The 22,832-nt window shown below is 40.7% G+C and overlaps 1 protein-coding gene across 7 annotated transcripts in view; it reads right to left on the bottom strand.

Moving 5' to 3' along the window:
- The window catches only part of GRIP2 (glutamate receptor interacting protein 2), a 503,998-nt gene that overhangs the window by 158,293 nt on the left and 322,873 nt on the right, over positions 1-22,832 (bottom strand). Inside the window, exon 1 of one of the 7 annotated variants that reach the window (XM_060766230.2) lies at positions 10-443. The exons of the other annotated variants lie outside the window; for them this stretch is intronic. Within the exon in view, the coding sequence (XP_060622213.2) occupies positions 10-31 (22 nt within the window). The 5' untranslated portion in view covers positions 32-443. Of the gene's footprint in view, positions 1-9; positions 444-22,832 lie in introns of those variants that run through there. 7 annotated transcript variants of the gene reach the window in all.

Genomic DNA, 22,832 nt, shown 5'->3' with positions numbered 1-22,832 from the left:
AGAGCATACCAAGACGTCTCAGCAGAGGCATTTAAAAAGGATCAGCAAGTTGGAGACAAAGCATCACCAGATCCAAACAGAGCATGTTGGCGCACCAGCTTGCCCAGCAAATGTGGAAGGGGCATTTCACTGCCAGCTCTATTCTAACTTCAGCCACGCTGGGAGAGAGCAGCCATCAGCCCGCATGGGTGGCAACGTGCTCATCTTTCAGGCAGAGCCTTTTGTTGCCTATTCGCCCGGGAAATCCAGAACAATCTTTCAAAGGCTGGATTTCAATCTCTTGGCTCTGAGCCACACAACCCAAAGGTTCCTCCCCCTTTGCTCCAACCAGCAGGCACAAGTTGGAAGGCAGCAGAGAAAGAGAGAGAGAGAGAGCGCACTCTAAAAAGGTTGAATTCTTAGGCAGCAAGACTTCCATGTGAGAAAAGACGGCAAGTGCTGCAGTACGGCTGAATACTGTTCAGCGTCTTGCTGCCACCACTGCCTCTCTAAACACACACCCTTTTGTCAAATGACTATACAAGCTCCAGCACCTCTCAAGGCAATGTCAAGCTGCTGCTGAAGTGTTATGCTCCATTCTTTAACTAAACACATAGCCAGGGCATGGGAGCATCAAACAACAGCCTCCAGATAGCCTTTGCTGAAAAGACAGTTTGACTCATCTCTGAAAAGCAAACTAACCTAACGTACACATATAGTATTTACATTGCCTAGCTTCATGACCCACCAAGTCTGAGAGTTCGTACTTTTCCTTTTTTAGCACTTTTCTCACAAAAGCACCCAAACACTGAGCATGATCCATAAATACAAACAATAAAAAGGGCAGAACACCTGAACAATTGCTGTCTTCAAAGACTGCAATGTTGAACTTGGGGTGTATCTGTACTGCAGCATTACAGCAGTCTGCTATTACTTTAAATGCCATGGTTCAGTAGATTGCTGAAGGAACTTAGAATTTTGAGTGCATTCCCCTGAGCTGTAGTGCTAGACCTCTCTGGAAGTCTAAATCCCTCACAAAATTACAAAGTCCAGGACTGCAAAGGCTGAAGCTGTGACAGTTCAAATGGCATCAAAGTGCTTTAAGTGGATGGTGTAACTAAGAAACCCCAATTTGTTTGGTACAGTGGGTAGGGAAACCCTGAAAAGCAGGGGAGGATGTACTTAGTCCTTCCTGGAAAAAAAAGATTGGAAAATAGGCAGGGGGGGAGGGGGGGCTAGAGGCGAGAGGAGCTTTGCTTGCCTGGGATAAAAATTAGGTTCTTTTCACTTTGAACAAGGTAAAAAAAAAGTATGGGTTTAGAAGAGAATGGAAGGATAAACTCCCTGGTTTGAATACTGCATTATCTTTATCTATTTTCTATTATCATTTAGGGCTTTGAGGTTGTTTACAATAACTGCTGACAAGTAAGAATTCTGCAGGTCTTGCTTTGTGGGGGTGCTTGAAATGATGGGAAACTGTATAGGTGCTGGATTCAGTATAAAATCTGCAGTATCAATGCTTATTTTATGGCTTTTGAAAGGGGTTATATAAATCTGCAAAATTTTCAGACTTTTATAATTGTATTTGAAATGTTCATAGTTTAGAGGCTCCATAAAACCCAAAGAACAGCCACATCCCTGGCCTGGAAGTAAGGTTGCCAGAGTGAAAATGAGAGAGTGAAATGAGTGAAAATGAGACTCCTAGCCCTTTATTAGTTGTGTAAAAGAGAAAATTTTAGCATCTGCTTGAATGACAAGCCACGTCTGCTCAAATTCTTCCTTCTGCATAACTATTAAATTAAAAGGAAAGAGCCCCCTACAATCTTCAATCTGACAACTCTGAATGGAAGAAGAAATACACCTCCCTGGAAAGAGTGGTGGGAATTATGCAGTCTGGTCACTTCTGTTGGACTGCAACTCTCAACATTACTCATTTGTTAATGCTGACTGCTCCTTGGACCTGATTCCAACAATATCTAGAAGGCCACACGACTTTCAACTTTGGACTATGGTTGCATCTGCATTGTAGAATGAATGCAATTTGGTGCCATTTTAACTGCCACAGTTCAGTGGGAGATGTAGTTTGATTGGGCAACAGCAGTCTTTGGCAGAAAAGGCTAAAGACCTTTAAAAACTACAACTCCCATGCTTCCATAGCATGGAGTCATGGGAGTTGAAGTGTTGTCAAACTGCATTCATTCTATGGTATAGATGAACCCTGGGTCACTTACAACCTCATCAGGTGGGCTACTTGACTCATGTTAGGTTGCTTGTTCTCCCTTTTCAGGATGGAGCCCATTACATGATGCACATGTACTTCTGGCCAGGCTTCATCCAGAACAGGGAGAACAAGCAGTGTATGCTGCTACAGCAGAAACACAGGAGCTTTCCCATGTTGCTTTACCAGCAATGGGAGGAAGCCAGGCAGCGACACTTTCCCCAATGGGATGGAGGTCACAGCATGTCACACAATGAGGGGAGTGATGGGTTCTCATACCCCCTTGCTGGGAGCCTGTGGATTCACCACAATGCATGGCAAATCCATTGGCTTTTTTTTTTGATGAGGTCCTTAATGTGAGGCTGTTGGTCAGTCTGAACTTATATGACCATGACAAACTTTTCCATCAAAATGCCATCAGTCTAAGATGATACAAACAGGTAGTATTTTCCATAAAATATTCCACTGCATTTAATTGCTGAGTCCTTGCTCTGATTAAGGAAGGAAGGAAGGAAGGAAGGAAGGAAGGAAGGAAGGAAGGAAGGAAGGAAGGAAGGAAGGAAGGAAGGCTTTAACAGTTTTCCTTCGTCTTTTAAAAGGGCTCATTATCTATCTACTGGAAAGATGAGCTGTTTGCCAAAGAAAACTGCAGCATTGGCTGTTGGCTGGCTCCTTTATGGCTGACATATGAGACACCAATAATGCCAATGACATGAACGCTTCACATAATCGCTGTAGCTTAAATCTTTATTGTCACATTGTTGGATGTAAAGGAGGAAAATGTTGAAATGTGTAAATGCACATCAACCACATTGGAATTGTAGCGTGGCACACGAGGAAGACAGTCAACAATGCTAAAGGAGACCACAAAGATAGCATTTATTTTATGTATTGGATTTGATCTCAGCATTCACTCCTCATTATCTATTCTGGGGACTCATTTTGAAAATTGTTTCCTCCTCTGTAACTGCAAGCCTGACATTTTAATAACACAAAACTTTCCTGATCGATGTACTCAAATGCATACTAATGAATTAGACACTGTGAAATAAAAATAAAATTGGGAAGAAACCTTGAAATGGGACCACTGGCTTACATGACTGGCAATTAACTGGGCTTAAGCTTCATTTTAGAAGACATTAAACAAATCCTATGCTGACCAGTTGCAAAAATACAATAGCATAGACTCTACATTATTAAAAGCAAGGGTGGGAATCATGTAATCCTACAGATATGTTGAACTATAACCACCAACATTCTTCACCATAGGTAATAGTGGCAGGGAGTCAGTTTGTTGTAGTTGTGTGTGTGTTGGATCAGTGTCTACTCAGGCTAAAGAATTATATCACTCTGATTTCACTTTAATTTCATGCCTCTCTTCTATGGAATCGTGGAATTGGCAGTTTTCGGGAGATGCTTTTACAATTTCTCAGCCAGAACCCTTGTGCCTCACTGGACTTCAAACTCCAGGATTTCATAAGAAGTTTAAAAAGAATTATTTATTTATTTATTTCAGATATTTGTACCCCGCCCTTCTCAACCCTCCCCCCCCCCCCCCCGGGTGGCTTCCAGCCGGCAACGATTCAATGCCTCCATGTACACATAATAAAATACATAATAAAAACCAATAATTACATACAGTTAAAACATTAAGTCAATTCAATTAAAATATGCTTAAATATAACAGCCTTGTGGCCTTATCTAGCCGAATTCTGTGGTTGGAGATTCCATCAAGCTTGTCCATAGCCCATTACCATAGCAACTGTCATCACTGTCATTGTCATTATAATTACCCGAAGGCCTGGTCCCACATCCACGTTTTCAACTTCTTTCTGAAGGAGAGGAGGGAAGACTAATTTCCCTAGGGACCGGGTTCCACAGTCAGGGGGCCACCACTGAAAAGGCACTGTCCCTCATACCCACCAAGCAGCTTTCTGACAAAGGTGGGGCTGAGATCAGGGCCTCCCCAGAAAATGTTAAACTCCGAGGTGGGACGTACAAAGAGATACATTCGGACAGGTATGCTGTGCCGGAACCGTATAGGGTTTTATAGGTCTAGACCAGCACTTTAAATTGTGCTCAGAATTAGTTGTATAATTGTGTAATAGTTGTACAATTGTGTAATATGAGCAAGTAATATGAGTTTGGGAGACCAGGGTTATAATAAATAATAATAAAACTTTATTTGTTTGCACCTCTGTCTCCCCAAAGGGACTCAGGGTGGTTTTTAGCATAGGGCAAAGCATTCAATTACAACACAAAATCATATAAAATAACAATTACAAAACATAAAAATAATACTATTAAAACAGTCACACACATTTCAAGTATTATTCCATCGGACAAGATTCGAACTACCTATGACCAAAATTTCAATGTGAGCCAAGACAGCTATGAGAGGGCTGGGTCAGGACTAGTCAACAAAGTAGCATAGGGCTAGGGAAGTGGATAAGGTGCAGAGCAAGGTCCTAGCTGATGGCTGAGGTAGAGCCTGGGGCTGTTCATTTTCAAGGCCTGCTGGACCCACCAGGTTTTCAGGACTAGTACCAAAAGGTAGCATAGGGCCGGGAGTGTGCTGCTGGTGGTGGTGGTGGGTGTGTATGTGTGTGGATAAAGTGCAGAGCATGGTCCTAGCTGATGGCTAGGATGGGGCCTGTAGCTAATCATTTTCAAAGACCTGCTGGAACCACCAGGTTTTCTGGTCACTGTGGAAGGAAGATAGTGACGGGGCTTGTCTTATCTCTCTGGAGAGAATGTTCCGCAGTCTGGGGGCCACCACCGAGAAGGCCCTCACCCTAATTCCCACCAACTGTGCTTGGGACAGTGGTGGGCGATAGAGGGCGGCCTCCCCGGCAGATCTAAGAGATCGTGCCGGTTCATAGGGGGAGATGCAATCACGGAGATAGGTGGGGCCTGAACCATTTAGGGCTTTATAGGTCATAACCTGCACCTTGAATTGGGCCCAGCAACTGATTGGCAGCCAGTGGAGCTGCTTTAACAGGGGCATTGTACACTCCCAGAGCAGGGTTCTAATGCCTCCTCAACCTTAAGAGCCACTGTAAGTCACACTTTCTTAGCATAAAAAAAGGACAATGACAAACTTTCTCTGATCAAATCTTGCCAAAAATACCATATGATAGGTTTGCTTTGGTGAAGCCATAAGTTGAAAATTACTTAGATGCCCAAAACATCATTAGCAGTGGCTAGGCTGCTGTGTCTTGAAGTACACTATCATCTGGAGAGTTGCAGTATTCTCACAGCTTGTTTTAAAAACAAATGCTCCGGAAAGCAAAGGAATGAGCAGGATCAGGGCCATAAATAGGGCACCAGAAGACTCCCCTCCCCAGTGTTTACAGGGCACATTTTTAAAAATCTCCTTTTGAATAGGAAAAACAACACAAGTGCATGTCAGCCAGAAAATTGGTTAGAAGATAAAGCAGTCTACCCATCACTTTCCTATTCAATACTTGTGGAGAAAACCAGTCTTGTCTGCCTGCAATAATGCTCCCTAACAGACAGTGTGTAGCACACTGTAACCTTCATATAGAGACTACTTTAAATTATTTCACATGATGGTGAGCTGTTTACACACTAAGACTTACCACATAATTCAGCCCGTGTCACTAGAGACTTTTTTTGGCCATTTGTGGCTGTGCATGCATGGTTTATGTGTATACTTTGAGGTGAGCCTCTTATCTCAATGATTGATGAAGCATTGGGCATAAATAATGGGTCAATACCCATTTGCAACATTTGCCTCATGTTTGAAGAGTCTTGCAATTGAGGAGCACAAAGTATTTGCCAGTTGTATGCATAAAGAAAGATGTAAAAGAAAACTGAAAAAAAGAAAGAAGGAAGGTGAGAGATTTGGTCATTAGACAGAGGCTGAAAGTTATGCACTGTGCTGTAAATTTTGTACAATAACAATTCCACCTTGGGACAAAGTCACTCATTTGGGTTCCAGTGCCCTGAGCACTTTAGAAAGCTAAAATTAGCACAAAACAAAAGGGAAACACACTGTAATACTATTCTGACATTTGTTATTCAGGGAACCGGGGAAACCACATTTTTTAAAAAAACTGACATAATTAGCAGCAGAGTTGAGTTTGCCATTAGCATCTCTTCATTCTACACAATATTCTCCTAGAAGAAATTGTGTGAGAGCTTTGGAGGTTTGTCAGAAAATGAACAGATTTGGAAAGTGCTAATTTCACATTGGTAAACTGTACTAATGACAATGAAACTGATTACACAATTAGTGGCTTCCTTTTCAACCCCCCCCCCCCCCCGGGCAGCCTCACATTTGCATTAAAGAATCTCAGTGCATCACAAATTCGAAAAGAAAACCAAACAGAATAAAGGCATAGGTATTTAAATAAAGTCAAATTTACTATATTGTTTATGAACAACTAGGGTACTCAATTTCTGGTTTCCCCTTGTGAACAATGGCTACTATCATCAGAAAGATGCCTGCGTACCAGAACAGAATAATACAAATTTAGCAGAGGGGACTTGTGCTGGATGTATATTCTTCAATTATACATGACAACATGTTTTTGCTCTAATTCCACTCATGCACTTACAGTAACATTGAAACAGAGGTAAATGTCTTTTTTCTCCAATTATCCATAATAATCCCAGAGCACATTACAGCATGTGTGAACATCTTGCCATTTTATTATGGATCATAAAAATAAAAAAATGCTGAAACATGTTTAACTGCTCTTCGTTTTTGTGGTGTATCTTTCCACATTATTTCTGTCTCTGATACCAAATATTCTGTTGAAGTAGTAATGCTTAGGAACACATATACTTTGTGAAATGAGATATACTTCTACACCGATTTCAGAACATGGCATACATGATATAAATAAATTGCTGAAGCTAACCTGGTTCAGTTATGGTCAAGAAATCCCTTGATAGTCATATGTTCATGTATGCTGCCTAGTGTTGTCATGGTGGATGAAAGATGTGATGAAAATATTCTAAACAAACTAATTTCCCTGGCAAACAACAGCATCCAGAGGTCATGGCTACACTATGTTGGAAAAGTGCAATCTGAAATTTGCATTCAGAACTAGCAGAAGTATTGTCATGTGGGTATATGTAGGCATAACCAATTATGACAATGTGTCTACAGGAAATAGTAACACTTATATTAAGATTGATTTGGCCCCTTTGCATTACACAGTTATTTTGCAATTATTCCACTTTAACTGCCATGGCCACATCCTATGGCATCTTGGGCGTTGTGATTTACTAAGGCACTAAAAAAGCTCTTCCACTGAGAATACCATTCCCTCAACTCAAAATCCCAGGACACCATAGAACCATTAAAGTGGCTTCATAGAAGTATGTATAACTATGTAACAACAGCAACAACAACAATAACAGCATCCAGAGATCATAGCTACACTGCGTTGGAAAGGTGCAATCAGAAATCATACGCCCTGAGTCCCTTTGGGGAGATAAGAGTGGAATATAAAGTTTTATTATTATTATCATATACTACATAGTGTGAAAGGGACCTGTTTAACATTCAAAGTGCACTTTCATTCATTCACTGTCACAAGCAATTTTGAAGGCTACGTAATGGAGTCTAGACATCATATTCAGTGTACGGACATTTCTTTCCACCAGAGGTCACATCACAAAAAGGTAAGAGGGAGCTTTTCAGGTGTCACCTCTGAGTTGAGTCAAGTTAAGTCAAGTCAACTTTATTTATATCCCATCCCATCTCTCCATGGGGACTTGAGGCAGCTTACAACACAAATGGCAGCCTTTTGATGCCATACAATATACAAAAATACAAATAAATGAAATGCAGATAATTAAAATGACATTTTATCTTAACTAACCATGAAAACAAACCAATAAAACACACATGACAGCAGCTATTAAAAGGAGATTAAAATACCCAAGATGAAAAACTGAGAACATGAAAAAGGAAATCACACATTCTGGATTGTATTTAAATCTGTGGGTGTGTAAGAAATGTACACATTCAGAGAAAATTCTTCTCTTCAGATCAAGCACTCAATAAGGGCTTCTCTAGGTATCGTTCCATAAAGATGGGATTCCTCTAGGCATCCTTAAAAGCTAATTCATCATCAATAATTGGCACCGCAAGATAAATGGACCTTTCCAACAAGCAATTATAGCCCTTACTTCAGAGACAGAGGCTGCCAGGACACAAAAAGAGGGAAGAATATTCTTGTGGAGCTTTCTTTTTCTTCCACCAGAGCCTTCCTCATTAACATTCTGTCTTTCTCAGAATTGGAATCCAATGAGAATTACCATGCAGGTTGGGCTACACAATATTTCAGCAAACAGCCACATTCATCTTTGACCTAAAGTAACAGCAAATGTCTGCAGCTAGAAACCTTCAAAACACATCAACATCCAGATGCTATAGGATAGTGGTGTGATTAATGGGAGTGGAGGGGTGGCAAAGTGACCCTCTGTCTGACACCCACTTCTTTAAAGCTCCAGGATTACGCATTTCACATGCACAGCAGCCATTCCTAATCAGACTGGAATGCATGCCAAGATAACAGGCTGATATTCATTACCAAGAAGTACAGTAGAGCAAGTGGAAGATTAATTAATTTTTTTGTGTCACAAGACCTGAGAGAATGAAAAGACAGGAATCTTCACCAAGGACATCAGAGAAACTACCAACAAAGAGAGAACTTTGCTAAACCTCCTTGAGAAACCAAGGAAGTGACTGAGAGGAGGAGAAATTTTAAGAAACTCTTTTGTCCTGCAGCCCACTACAACCTCAAGATTATAGAAAGAAAATAATACAGATCTCATTGTGTGGAGCACATCACTAACTTCATGAAAAAGGTCTGTGGAAAGACATTCATTTAGGCCAGTGGTTCCCAGCCTGTGGTCGTGACTTGCCCAAAGTCATCCAGTGAGCTTCCATAAGTAAACAGAGATTTGAGCACTGGCCTCCTAGAGTCCTAGTTCAGCAGTCTAAGCACTGGTTCCCTGGAGCATTTTACAAAAAGTTAAAGAGCCAAATGTGAAATACTGAAATAACATTTTTAAAAAAATTCTCAGACACAACAATCTTTGTCCATTGGAGACAGGTATTGCTTGTATTAGCAGATAACGTAATAGAAATGTGAGGACAACAGCCTTGGTGATGCCAAAACTGAACCTGGCTTCAAAGAAAGAAGAGCCCCATAATCTTTTCTTTCTGAAATTCAAGAATTCTTCTAGCGCTACAGTCTTTTCAGGACCACGTGGCCAATCCAAATGGAAAACTAAGTGAGTAGGTCATCGCTCTTAATAGGTGTCACATAGTTTCTTTTCAATGAGTAACAGTGTAACAATGCATTAACAAGAAATGAAACACTGTGTTAACACTAATTTGCATAGTATTATACCATGATGCTTTGCTTCCCTGTTCTCCTTTGAAATTGTCCTGACCTGCATACAAATCAAGATAAAATTTAATTGCTGGGGTATTCAAGAGAAGCGCTGCATTTCTGCTTAATAAGACTTCATTTTTATGCCAGCGTATCAGACACCTTTTCTCCAAGGTGCTATATATGAACTACTTCAAATGCAAACATCTCTTCCCAGGGCTTAATTTTAATACCGTTGCAACAGGATACCTGTTTTAACAGCCAATTGTGCCTCTCTCTCTTTTTTTGGTGAGAAAAAAAATCATATGTACATCCTGATACAGCAGCAATAACCCAGTCACATAAGCCAGCGGTAATAATCACACACAAGCAGCATGGAGAGCTTCCATGACACAGAAGCTTAGGGCACAAAAGCAAACACTGACTTCCCTGGGAAAACTGCATGAGCCAAACAGAACAGAACAAAGGCTTCAGTGGGAATACCACAACGCAGGAGCAGGAGTAAAAAAGACTAGCACTAGGCAAATCCGAAATTGGGAAGGTCTTCCCCATTCATACTGTCCTTCAGTTCTATTAAAAAAAACCCACCTTTATCTTACAAAAATTGCATGGAAGGGGGAGGATACTAGCAGGAGAAACTGGCAAAAGACATACCTCATTATGCCAAGGATCATCATTTCCTGGCCAGATACATATTATAATTTTTGTTGTCTTCATTTTAATTATGCTACAAAAGCTACAGATTGTTCCTTTGCAGGAAAGGATGCTTCTGAGTACAGTGGGCCCTGGGTATCCATTGAAGTTTAGTTCCAAGAACACCTGTGGATACCAAAATCGATGGATGCTCAAGTCCCATTATATACAATGATGAAGTAAAATGGTTCCCCTTATCTGAAATGGCCAAATCAAGAGTTGCTTTTTAGAATTTTAAAACAATATTTTTAAGTCATGGATGATTGAATCCAAAAACCCTAGATAGAAAAAAACAAACTGTATGCTAAATCAAGAAGATCCCGGTGGCGCAGTGGGTTGAACTATTGAGCTGCTGAACTTGCTGTCCAAAAGGTCAATGGTTCGAATCTGGGGAGTGGCGTGGGCTCCTGCTGTTAGCCCCAGTTTCTGCCAAAACATGCAATTGTGAGTAGATCAATAGGTACCACTCCAGCAGGAAGATAACAGTGCTCCATGAAGTCATGCTGGCCACATGACCTTGGAGGTGTCTACGGACAACTCCGGCTCTTCATCTTAGAAATGGAGATTATCACCAACCCCCCCCAGAGTCAGACATAACTAGACTTAATGTCAGGAGAAAACCTTTACCTTTACCTATGCTCTATATCAGTTGTTCCCAACCTTTTTTTTTTTGACCAGGGCCCACTTGAATAGGGACCAGTTGACCGGGCACCACTTTGACCAGGGACCACTCTCCAACATTAGTATCAATGGAGCAAGGCCAGTTAGTTCTGTGGAAAGGAGCAGAAATAAAATAAATAACATAAAGAGGAAGGAGGTTCACTGACCAGATTTTTGTTCTCATGATACACTGCTAGGCCACAGTCCACAGGTTAAGAACCATTGTCCATTGAGCCCTATTGGCATTCATTTCTCACTAACAAAATGTTCTGAATTTAATTTAATTAGGGTTTTTTTTGATGGAAAACAAAATTATGGGCCACACAGGAAATAAGATTGTGTACCTCATCTGTAAACCCAAGCATCTCCAACCACACAGAGCAGGATGGAATTAAGGGGGGGGGGGATTACTATTTTTTAAATGGAAGTTTAAATGAACAATATCTTAATGAATGATTTCAAAGCATATTTTCAGGAGGGGTTTTGGGCACCAGTAAAGATGGATCTTTTAAAATGTTTCCTTTGTTGAGAAAGAATAGAATAGCCTGTATCCATTTCCAGTAGTCAACAGCTAATTATAAGGAATGCATTGTGCCAGATATATAAAGAAAATTCAGCTCAGTAGTGAAAGTCAGTACATTAGGTTATTTATAACTGTGTGAGAAAAAACCAGGAGAGCTTGCGTAGAGGCAGCGAATCACAGCTCATGGAATGCTATGGGAGAAAATTATAAGAACCAGAGACTTGTCTGTCAAGCAGTCAGATAGGTCCAGTTAGAAATAATGATAGGGCCAGTCAGGAAAGGGAAAATAAAAGAGATCCGGGAAGTATTTCTGTTAACTAAAAGTGTAGAAAGAAGTCAGAGATAAGTGTTACTTTCTTTGAAACTGGGATATTATAATGTCCTATAAATGGAACCAGCATAAGGCTAGGTGTTTATTTTATTTGTTACTAGCTTCCCCTGCCATGCGTTGCTGTAGCCCAGTTTGTGTATATGTGTTGTGTATATCAAACATGTATGTGTATGTGTGTTTGTGAATATGTGTGGTTTTGTGCATGCGTTGCAAAGTTTTTTTGTTTTTGGGGTTTTTTAAAGTCTCTTCTGCTATGTTTTTCAGTGTTTTTATGAGCGATTGTCACTCGTTTGCCTGATAGGTGTATTGTGTCCAAAGTTGGTGTCAATTCATCCAGTAGTTTTTGAGTTATGTTAATCCCACAAACCAACATTACATTTTTATTTATGTCCCTTAATAATTAACAGGCAATGCTTTACTACATTGAACCCAATGATCAACACATCCACTCCTCCAATATAATGGTCACCTGGAGGCACAAGTACCAGATCCAGGGTAAAAGGGCAAGGTGAGTAACACAAGCCTTGGCACTATAAAGTCAACCCGAATAGGGAATACACTGCAATAACTCTACCCTACATGACTCTACCCTGGTGGCGCAGCAGGTTAAACCACTGAGTAGCTGAACTTGCTGACCGAAAGGTTGGTGGATCAAATCCAGTGAGCAGGGTAAACTCCTGCTGTTAGCTCCAGCTTCTGCCATCCTAGCAGTTCGAAAATATGCAAATGTAAGTAGATCAATAGGTGCCTCTTCTGCAGGAAGGGAATGGTGCTTCATGCAATCATGCTGGCCACATCAGCTTGGAGGTGTCTACGGACAACACCAGCTCTTTGGCTTAGAAATAGAAATGAGCACCACCCCCCAGAGTTAGACATGACTAGACTTAATATCAGGGGGAACCTTTACCTTTACTACGTGAGGTATTGATGTAGATGCCCCCTTAAATAATGCAGTGAGACAACACTCAGTACTACGGAATCATGGGAGTTGTAGTCTTACAAGGTCCTTAGCCTTCTCTGCCAAAGAGTGTTGGTGCCTTATCAAACTACAACTCCCATGATCCCATAACATTGAGTAACAGCAGTTAAAGTGATGTCAAAGTGTATTAATTCTGCAGTGTAGATGCACCCTAAGGCAGGGGTGGAAATTTGCACTTCCAAGTGTCATTTGGCATTTTCCTCATATAGTCCCCCAATCCAATCTAGAATGGTTACGCTAGGAGTGTTGGAACCTATAGCACTTGTGAATGTTTTGTGAGATCATGCAGAAGTTTCGTCTTTCCAGGTAGAACACCATAATGCAAGTGAATCCCCAGACCAACATTGGTGACTCTAATTTAGTTTTAAACCTTCTCAGTTTTGCACCTCCGAATGCCTCCTTTAGCCAACGCAGCAAGAAGGAAACAAAGTCATGCCAGCAGAGGAGCTGGGAAAGCTGCAAGCACAGCTTGACTAAAATACATGTTCAGCAGGTTCTGACATTTCCTTCTGGTGACAGGAGGCCATGGGGACAGTGCCCAATTGATTAACTGACTAAATGTTGCTATCCAAGTTATAATAACTGTTAAAGCCCTGTTTCCATGTACTTCTCAGTCATTTTCAATTGCTCTAGGGCCAAACTATAAGCAGATTAACTTTTTTTCTTTTAGAAACAATAAAGGTTTTTGTTATGTGGCTTCAGATTGCCTCTGACTCACAGCAATGCTATCCCAGTGTTTTCTTGACAAAATTATTTCCGAGGAAGATTGCCATTACCTTTTTCTAATGCTGAAAGTGTACAACTTGCCCAAGATCACCCCGTGGGTTTTCATGGCTGAGTAGGAATTTGAAATCTAGTCTTCCAGAGATCATGCTGGCTCCTTATTAAAGTTTTTAATATGTAGCAGGTAACGTATGGAATACTCCAGATTGATAACAAGCAAATGAAAATTAAGACTGCCTATGGCATCACATCCATTTATAAAACTTTATTTCCCTTTAAGTTCCAATTATATTGACAGTAACAGGCAATGGTTCAGCTATGAACATTTTCCTGTGATGAGGGATATCAAACATCATTAATTTCAAAGTAAATGATTATATTTGTCATGAAATACACAGCTTGTACATCTGCCTGTGACTTTGAACCTTCTTCCTGTTACTGTTCTCAGTCCTTGGTCATCATCAATTCATGCACAATTTACCTGTAAAAACCACTGGAGAAATTATACTGTTTAGCCGGTATTGCACCACCTGACATCTGCCGGGAAGTAGCAGCCAATAATGAAAGGACCAAGGCAGTGACATCTCTGGCTCATCCCCTGTTTGGATATCAGCCAGCACATCAATGGCTTAAGTCAAGAAATAGTTTGATAAGATCCACAGAGATACTTGCAGGAACACCTCAGCAAGCAAGAGTCCAAAAGTGGCAGGCTAAAACCTGGAACCTCAATCATTGCCTGATACCAGATGAGAAACTCCCCTCTGGACACATGGAAGATTAAGCAAGTTGAAAGGCACTGAACAGACTGCGCTCTGGCACCATGAGATGCAGAGCCAACCTTAAGAAATGGGGCCACAAAGTGGAGTCCATGTCATACGAGTGTGGAGAAGAGCAAACCACAGACCACCTATTGCAATGCAGTCTGAGCCCTGCCACGTGCACAATGGAGGGCCTTCTTATAGCAACACCAGAGGCACTCCAAGTGGCCAAATACTTGTCAAGGAACATTTAGTATAATACCAAGTTTTTAAACTTTGTTTGTGTTTTTAAATACATTACAACAGTACCCTCAGTTCACTTCTGACACAATAAATACCAGTAATATACACAGATGTTTATAGGATGCTTTGAAAAATAACTACCTGTAGTTATTGAGATTGTAAAAAGTTTCTCCAAAGCAGTTGGTCTCCTGTTTCTTCAGGATAAACAGCACATTTCCAGGGGTATGGAGATAAATGTGGGTAACCTCGAGTTTACTATCCCATGGTGAATATACAGAGGGGGATAAAGTGAACCCTTTTGTGCCTGAGGTATATCTATGTGTGTGAACTGCTAGTGAAATGGCTGGTTGGCCTTAAAGGATGATACGAATCTAGGCTATCACAGCTTCACTGTCTCAAACAACTTGCTGCTTCTTTGGTTATTAAAAAATGGGGGGGGGGGTGCCCAATTGCATTTATCTGTGTTTCTTGTAGCTGCTATTGTCACAAGGGGATACATTAAGCGTTTGCTGTTGTAATAAGATAAACAAAGGTTTACTGAGCAGTCACAGTTTAGGTTAACTCAATGGATACAAGGTCTCCGTAAAATGAAAGCAACATTTTCAACGGCAAATTGTAAAGAGATGAATATGCTACATTAGTTTGCTATCTTTCCAGCTTTAATTGGAAACAACCAATCTTCCAGCAGGTTGGTGAAGGTTTTACAAGCCTAATGTTCTCTGTTTTGTTTCATCCTAATGCTACGAGGTCTGCGGGGTGTTTCAGCTTTCTGTATGTTTCAGTTCTCTGGGTTTTTTGCTTTTAAAAAAAGACAATGTACAACAAAACTGAAGTAATCTCTAATTTCAAAATCTACCCAAGATTCCAAATAGAATGATTTTTCTCCGAAAGGACAGTACATTCCCCGGTCCCCAAAGCAGTCACTTCTCCCATTCATTTCCCCCGTTCAGGAAGCAGCCAGACCTTGAAGATGCAATGCCATTCAATTCTAATCAAGTTCACCAATGGCAACATTCACACTTGCCTCCAACAGACAAGAGCTCTTTCTCCCACCCTGGACATTCCACAGTTAACCTTGCTTGCCTAGTTTCCAACAGATCTCACAACCTCTGAGCATGCCTGCCTGCCTGCCATAGATGTAGGCAAAACTTCAGGAGAGAGTGCTTCTGGAACATGGCCATACAGCCCAGAAAACTCACAGCAACCCAGTGATTCTGGACATGAAAGCCTTTGACAACACTGTGACCCTTCATTTGCTATGGGACTGCTGGGCTGCAATTTCGATGATTCCTTACTCTTGGTGATGCTGGCTATCAGTACAAGGATAATAGGAGCCCCTGGTGGAGCAATGGGTTAAACCCTTGTGCTGGTAGGACTGAAGACCGACAGGTTGGAGGTTTGAATCTGGGGAGAGCCTGGATGAGCTCCCTTTGTCAGCTCCAGCTCCCCATGTGGGGACATGAGAGAAGCCTCCCACAAGGATGGTAAAACATCAAAATATCTTGGCATCTCCTGGGCAACATCCTTGCAGATGGTCAATTCTATCATGCCAGAAGTGACTTGCAGTTTCTCAAATTGCCCCTGACACACACACAAATGCTTAAAAAATTACAAGGATTTCCAGTTCAGCAACAACTCGGGCGTCACAGCTGCCCATCTTTGAAACAGATCTTGTGTCTAACCAGCAGAGTTCTTATGCCATGACTGCTTCTTAAGAGGAGGAGGATTCATGCTCCATTAGCCAGGACATAGGGACAGCAGAACTACATGGAATGCTTAGTTAGGTTTAGATTGCTTAGAACTTTCAACCTTGGAGCTGAAAGCTGTTGAAGGAACAAAAACAAAAACAATACGGGTGGGTGTGGGGAGGGAGAAGGGAATGAAAAAGGTAAAAGGCATGGTATTGGTTATATATAATTTTTAAAAAATCAAAAACACAAAAAATGTTAATAGCCATGGATTATTATTGTAGTATTTAACCAAGGGCAACAAATATGGAGGGCATGAGTTCCAATAAACCAAGTCAAAGTTTTTTAAAAAGCAAAAACAATCTACTGCAAGGGAAATAAAAAGAAGAAGCTTTAGTATAGGTTAAGCATTCTTTAGCTATATTTCTGAAATCCAAAATACTCCAAAATCCAACACTGCCCAGATGGATGGCCAAGACACCTTTGCTCTCCAATGTTCAATGTACACAAAACTTTGTTTCATGAACAAAATTTGGTAAAATGTTTTGTATAAAATCACCTTCATGCTATGGATATCAACAAACAGTTTTTTTGTACAGATTTGGATCACATCCTTGGGATATCTTAGTATGGGTTGTTGTAGGTTTTTCGGGCTGTATGGCCAAGTTCTAGAAGCATTCTCTCCTGATGTTTCGCCTACATCTATGTCAAGCATCCTCAGAGATTGTGAGGTTGTGAGCCTGAAAAACCTACAACAACCCATTGATTCCGGCCATGAAAAGGCCATGAAAACCTTCAACAATATATCTTAGTATGTTTGTATTTGCAAATAAAGGTGTTCTAAAATCTGAAAAAAAAATCCAAAATACTAAACACTTCTGCCTCCAGAATGCCATCCAATGTACTGCCTCCAGTATATTGGACAAAGGATACTTAATATGTATCAGAAGCCCGGGAATAAGCATCTAGCTCACTCATAGTGTTTTGACAGATATATACAAGTATTCCCTCCCACCAAAAATCCATTTTGTCTACACTTGCAAAAAAGGGAGACAAATTTGATTTGTCTTCTTAAAGTTACAACAGGCTCTGTCTTTTTTGTTTTTTAAGTTGCAACAGGCAAGGCAATCAGTACATCTGTCAGGAAGACTCAAGATTGCCGTGTCTCAGTATCAAGTTTACAGGTTTTTACTGGAAAGCTTGAACACTGTCCAACACACAAGATTTCATTACTGGTGAAAGAATCCTGTCATTTCCATTAATAAACACACACACACACACACACACACACACACACTTACTTCTATCATGCAGTGGCTAGAGTAGTGAAATGTGAGATACTTTCTATTTCTATCCCTGAAAGCATTTTTCACATATGAATAAAAAGTATCTTTAGAGTACAGTGAAAGGATATGCTGTTTTCACAAACTGATGAGCTCTGTTAAGACTGGCTTAGGTGGTAGATTTGCAGGTCCTGTTTACAAGTTGGTTGAAAAAGGGTAGCAACTTCACACTTAAGAGAGCAACAAAATGGAAATGAGAAAGGTGCTCTTAATTTGATGGTTGGAGTAACTACTTGTATATCAAACAAAAAGCTAAATTTTGAAGGGATGACATTAAACAGGGGTTTCATGCCCATCCAGATACTACTGGACTGCAACTCCAAGCATGCTCATACTGGGCTAAAACTGGGCAGTCTAATCCAACACCATCTAATCCAACATAAAAAGGTAAAGGTTTCCCCTTGACATTAAGTCTAGTCATGTCTGACTCTGGGAAGTGATGCTCATCTCCATTTCTAAGCTGAGGAGCCAGCATTGTCCGTAGATGCTTCCAAGGTCATATGGCCGACATGACTACATGGAGCACCATGACCTTCCCACTGAAATGGTACCTATTGATCAACTCACATTTGCATGTTTTCGATCTGCTAGGTTGGCAGAAGCTGGTGCTTACTATGGGAGCTCATCTCACTCCATGGATTCGAACCACCAACCTTTTGGTCAAAAAGTTAAGCAGCTCAGTGGTTTAACCCATTGTGCCACCACAGCCCCATAAACTTACCAATATTTCAATGGGAAGTTGGGACTGCTTTTGAATGATGAGATTGTCAAATTACTTAGGGCTTTTGTTATTGTGTGTAATTTCAGACTTAGGGCAACCCTAAGTATAAAGTTTAGGGGGGGGGGGCACAGGTAAATGACTGCATCTAGCCCTGCAGGCCTTAGTTTTGGGAACCCCTGATGTAATCCAACACAATCTCCAATCCAGCATCAACTGGAGCTCAAATCCAACACCATCCTGCCTCACTTTGCCTACCCTCACTTGAATCTACAATCAACTTGGTGATGAGATATTTACCATCCAGAAATCTGTAAGTGAGGTGGCTGATCACCCTGGTAAAGTGAGAAAACACGGTCAGCTGAAGTACTATCAGACTTTATTCACCTGCAAAAGCAAGTATAAATACTTAAGCACACAAACTACTTGTTGCTCCATGGGTGTAATATTTGGCATCGACTGTTTTCTTATGTTGGAAGGAACACATCTGGCATGACATCAAGACTCATTCCAAAATTACAAACAGGACTGGGAAAAGTTCCTTTTTTTAACATGATGACTTCAGAATCCCCCAGCCATCCTATCACTAGTTGATTGGGGTATTTAGGGAGCTGATTTCCACAACCATAACTTTCCCCAGCTCTGATCCAAGCAGCAAGCTGGTGAAAGTAAATTTCCACTTAATTTTCCAGATGAAAATAGTGAGTGTTTGCAGATACCCAAAGGGCTTTACCTAATGCACAGTCTTCAGACCCCAAGATAAGAGAGCCAAGCCAGCATTAGTTCCTCCTTCTGAGCATCAAGAGATCCAAATGCACAGCAGGCCTCCCCCAACTCTCTACTTGACGATAATCTCCAGCTTGGAAGTGTTGCCTGCAGTCACTAACCCAGGCCCTCCCATTAAGTTACCATAGCAACTCAACACAGATGTAATCTGTGTTTACACGGCACAGCTGATTTATGTCAACCCATCTAAAGAATCAAGAAGATGATATTTTTCTTCAAAGCAGAGTTTTCTTTCTATGCTTCTGCTCCTGTTTTCCCCCCACCCCTTCCCAACCACAAAGATCTTTCCAATTACATGAACAACTGGTGCAAAGGCACGTGCAAATGCCTTTCAACCAACTCAGGCAAAACAAAATTGGACCCTGGTTAAAAGCCAGAAGCACCTGAGCTTGTAAAAAGTTACTTTTTTGTACTACGGCTACCGAAATCCAAGAGCATGGCCGGTGCCCATGACAACTCAGGGAATTGCTTGGACTGTAGTCCATAAAAGTAGGATTTTACAACCTCTAAAATCACTACGGATGCATCTATACCAGGTATGGGCAAACTTCGGCCCTCCAGGTGTTTTGGATTTCAAGTCCCACAATTCCTAACAGCTTCAGTCCCTTGCCTTTGCCCCCTCAGCTGCTTAAGCAGGGAAAGGACCTGAGGCTGTTAGGAATTGTGAGAGTTGAAATCCAAAAACCCAGAGGGCCAAAGTTTGCCCATGCCTGATCTATACTGTAGAATTAATGCAGTTGGATACCACTTGAAGCTGTAGTTTTACAAGGTCTGCATCTTTCTCTGCCAAAGATGCTAGAGCCTCAGCAAACTACAAATGCCAGCATCAAGCCATGACAATTTAACAGGTGTCAAACTACATTCATTCCATAGTGAAGATGTAGGCTACTTCTCAACCTTCTCAGTTCGCTACTTTGGAAGTGCCACACAGCTCACCTGTCCTGCCCATCACAAAAGTATTCTGATACTCCAGTGACTATAAAAGCAACAATTCAGGGCCTCTCTTCTCACACTTCCCTTATTTGAAAAATGAGGATAACTTTTTAGAAAAACCTTAGGTCTCCACAAATTTTTTATCATGGTTGATAACTTTGCACATAAACATTTCTGGACATCTTTTTGGAAGGTTAAGAGAGTATGGAAAGTACCTAGTGGTCTTCAGAGTGGCATTAAAACAATGATCATAGGATGCCAAATATAAATGCCCTACACACCTGTAACAGTACTACTTAGGGTAGAAATCTATCAAAGTTTTCACTTTTAGATTTATCGTATAAAATTTGCAAGGGCGAAATAATCCCTTAATTTTGCAAATAGGTTTTTAAAAAGGCAATCCATTATCTTGAAGAGGAGGAGAATGGCCATAATCATTAAAGAGATACAGAAATGTCCCATTTAGAAGACCGGTTGTTAGGTTCTTCAGAATAGTGGGCTATTCCTCTGACTTGGGAAGAGGTTACCTTTCTTCAAGGAGAATACGCAAAAGGGACTGAGAGCAGGTATGTGAGGGCTGCTAAAACCACAGTGGGAATTCAGATCGACAATCCTGATTAGTAGTTTTAAAACTACTGAATTTCATTGATTCTAAGACACCATTGTTCCCCATATAAATATCTCAAAAATAGGGTGCATCTTCAAATCATGGGTGAGATCTCTCTCTCTCTCTTTCTCTCTTTCTCTCTCTCTCTCTCTCTCTCTATCTCTATCTCTCTATCTATATATATATATGAAATGTGTATGCGTCTTAGAATTGATAGCATATTAGAATCAATGAAATACAGTATTAAAAACTCTGAAGCTAAAAGCAGATGATATGCTTACCATGTTTTGAGAAGAGGTGTTCCCTCATGTGATAACATCTTTCCTCACCTATGTATTTAGGTTGATTGGTTAATGTAACCAATACCTATTTATTTATTTACAGTACTTATATTCCGCTCTTTTCACCCCAAAGTGGATTCAGGGCAGATCACATAACACATATAAGGCAAACATTCAATGCCAATTATACAACAAGACAGACAACATATAGAGGTATATATTGGCTTTTTCTCATCATTCAACATCTTTGGTGGCAGTGCCTGGTTCCAGCCACAGGGGATGCCATTGCTCGATCTCTCCTTGGCAAAGAGCTTTCTTTGTAATCTTTCCTCTGAATGTTGTGCCTAAAATACCTCCCTGCTTAATGCGATTTCTATTCACATTGCTGTTTTATGATCCACTGGGTAGGCAGGGAGCTGGCCTGAATGTCAGGAGCTCACCCTGACCCAGCTTTGAACTGTCAACCTTACCTGCTGTGCTAAAGCCGGCCTAATAGAGTCCTCTTGCCCTGATGACAGCAGAAGACGATACAGGCCCCGAAATCCGGGAACCCTATAACAAGGAAGTGCTTTCAGCACTTCCTTTCAATCCTGATGTATATCTTCAGCTTAGAAGGTGCAGGACTAAGGACTGTGTGTGAACTCAGCATCCATATGAGCATACAAAATTAATTCCACCCCACTATCTCCGGTTTATGAGACCCTTGAATGTCTATAGCCCCAGTGAAATGCCTTTTGGAACCATGAGAAAAAGCACTAGGAAATTTGGGGAGGAAGTTGGAGGGGAATGGCAGACTTATGGGAGAAAGGAACCAAACAGAGTGAATTAATGTTTAACTTGCCTTTATAGATTTTAAAGGGTTCACATAAAAAAGAAATCTAAATGTCTACCTTAAAATGGAATATAGATTAGCATTACTACCGTAAAGACTGATTTGCAAGAAAACAAACTCAGATAAGATTTGGTGGGTTAGCCAGAAGTGGAATATTAGATTTCTTTTCAAAATCTAAGAAAATTCAGCAACTGAAAACAGCCAATTCAGGACTAGCATTATGACCATATCATGATAAATAAGAAAGCTGTAGCATCCAGAAACATGAAAGCTGAGACTGATAACCTGCCAGATAATCAGGAAGAAATGCTGCACAGCATCATAAGCTATGCTTCCATATAACCTGAGTCTTTCCTTCCAATTTCTTGTGTATGTGGAGCCTAGGTAAGTAGAAGGCTGAATTCTCATCATAAATTGACAAGATTTTGATCATTTTATAGTTATTTGTTCCATGTGGCTATCTGGAATGCAGTCAACCCAAACCTCTCTCGCTTTCTAATTCCAGAGTATTTAACTCCACTTTGCTCAGATCAAAAATTATAAACTTTTCACTCCATGTGCAGCTGTAATCCAATATTGATATCTCACTTTCACGGCTGCTGCACTATTGATAGAAATATTTCTATCATACACTCCCAAGGAAACCTGAGTTACATGTGGTTTTCTTGGGAAAGAGCAGAATAAGGTGTATATTACTACTACTGATGTATACAATTTTGGGTTTTCTCAATTTTTACACTAATAATTGAGTTCCATTCACTCATCCACACTGGAAATAGCAACATTAAAAGGGATTCCCAGTCATTAGGATTTGCATTTTTCTTGTCACAGTCTATAACATACTTTGCCATCTGTGTTGAGTTTGATGACAGTGAAACTAAAACAGTATCTTTTACTCTTTTTTTTTTACTACTTGGAGTCAGCATTTGCTCCACAATCTGACACATCATTCAGAAATGTCTTGTTAACCTGCTCCTGCATCTGACCCTTTTGCCTGGGAAATCTGAGAAGTTGGCAGTTCTGTAAGACATGACTCTTTCTACCTGCTTATTTCTACAGAAAGCCCTGGGCAAAGAAGCAATCAACAAGGTATAAGACAAGCACACTTTGTATTCCTTCTTCCAGATTTGGATGAAAGAATGGAAACAATGCAATGTA

The sequence above is a fragment of the Anolis sagrei genome, chromosome 2, assembly GCF_037176765.1.
Source record: "Anolis sagrei isolate rAnoSag1 chromosome 2, rAnoSag1.mat, whole genome shotgun sequence".
Lineage (NCBI taxonomy): Eukaryota > Metazoa > Chordata > Lepidosauria > Squamata > Dactyloidae > Anolis > Anolis sagrei.
Note: the sequence above shows the minus strand (reverse complement) of the source record. Positions and strands in the feature narration are given on the sequence as shown.